General features: G+C 77.2%; 1 protein-coding gene across 1 annotated transcript in view; it reads right to left on the minus strand.

The window, feature by feature from the left end:
• Positions 1–319, minus strand: part of FAM91A1 (family with sequence similarity 91, member A1) — a 28,924-nt gene extending 28,605 nt beyond the window's left edge. Inside the window, exon 1 of the mRNA XM_010576938.1 lies at positions 198–319. Coding sequence (XP_010575240.1) covers positions 198–269 — 72 coding nt within the window. The 5' untranslated portion in view covers positions 270–319. The remainder of the gene's footprint in view (positions 1–197) is intronic.
• Positions 320–347: the final 28 nt, after the last annotated feature.

A 347-nucleotide genomic window follows, 5' to 3' on the forward strand; every position in this document is an offset into this window, starting at 1 on the left:
TCCCCCCTCTCCCCACAGCCACGCACCTCCCCCCCCACGCAGGCACCCCACGGCCCCCGTGGCCAGGGCCGCCTGCCTTCCCCCGTGACAGGCAGGGCTGAGTCCCCACGTCTCCCCGCACTCCGCCTGGCGCCCTCCCGCTCTCCTCTTCCCCGGCCGGGAGCTCGGCAGCCCGGCCCCTGCCCGCCCGCCGGCACCTGCTTGACGCTGGCCGGCAGCCGGCCCCAGGGGTAGTTGTGGCGGATGTGGAACTCCACGTCGATGTTCATGGCGAGCAGACCCGGCCGCCGGCAGGCGCTCCGGACCAGCGGCCGCCCTGCCCTCGGCCCGCCGCCGCCTCCGTCTCC

This window comes from Haliaeetus leucocephalus, unplaced genomic scaffold (assembly GCF_000737465.1).
Source record: "Haliaeetus leucocephalus isolate CR32 unplaced genomic scaffold, Haliaeetus_leucocephalus-4.0 Scaffold555, whole genome shotgun sequence".
Classification (NCBI taxonomy): Eukaryota; Metazoa; Chordata; class Aves; order Accipitriformes; family Accipitridae; genus Haliaeetus; species Haliaeetus leucocephalus.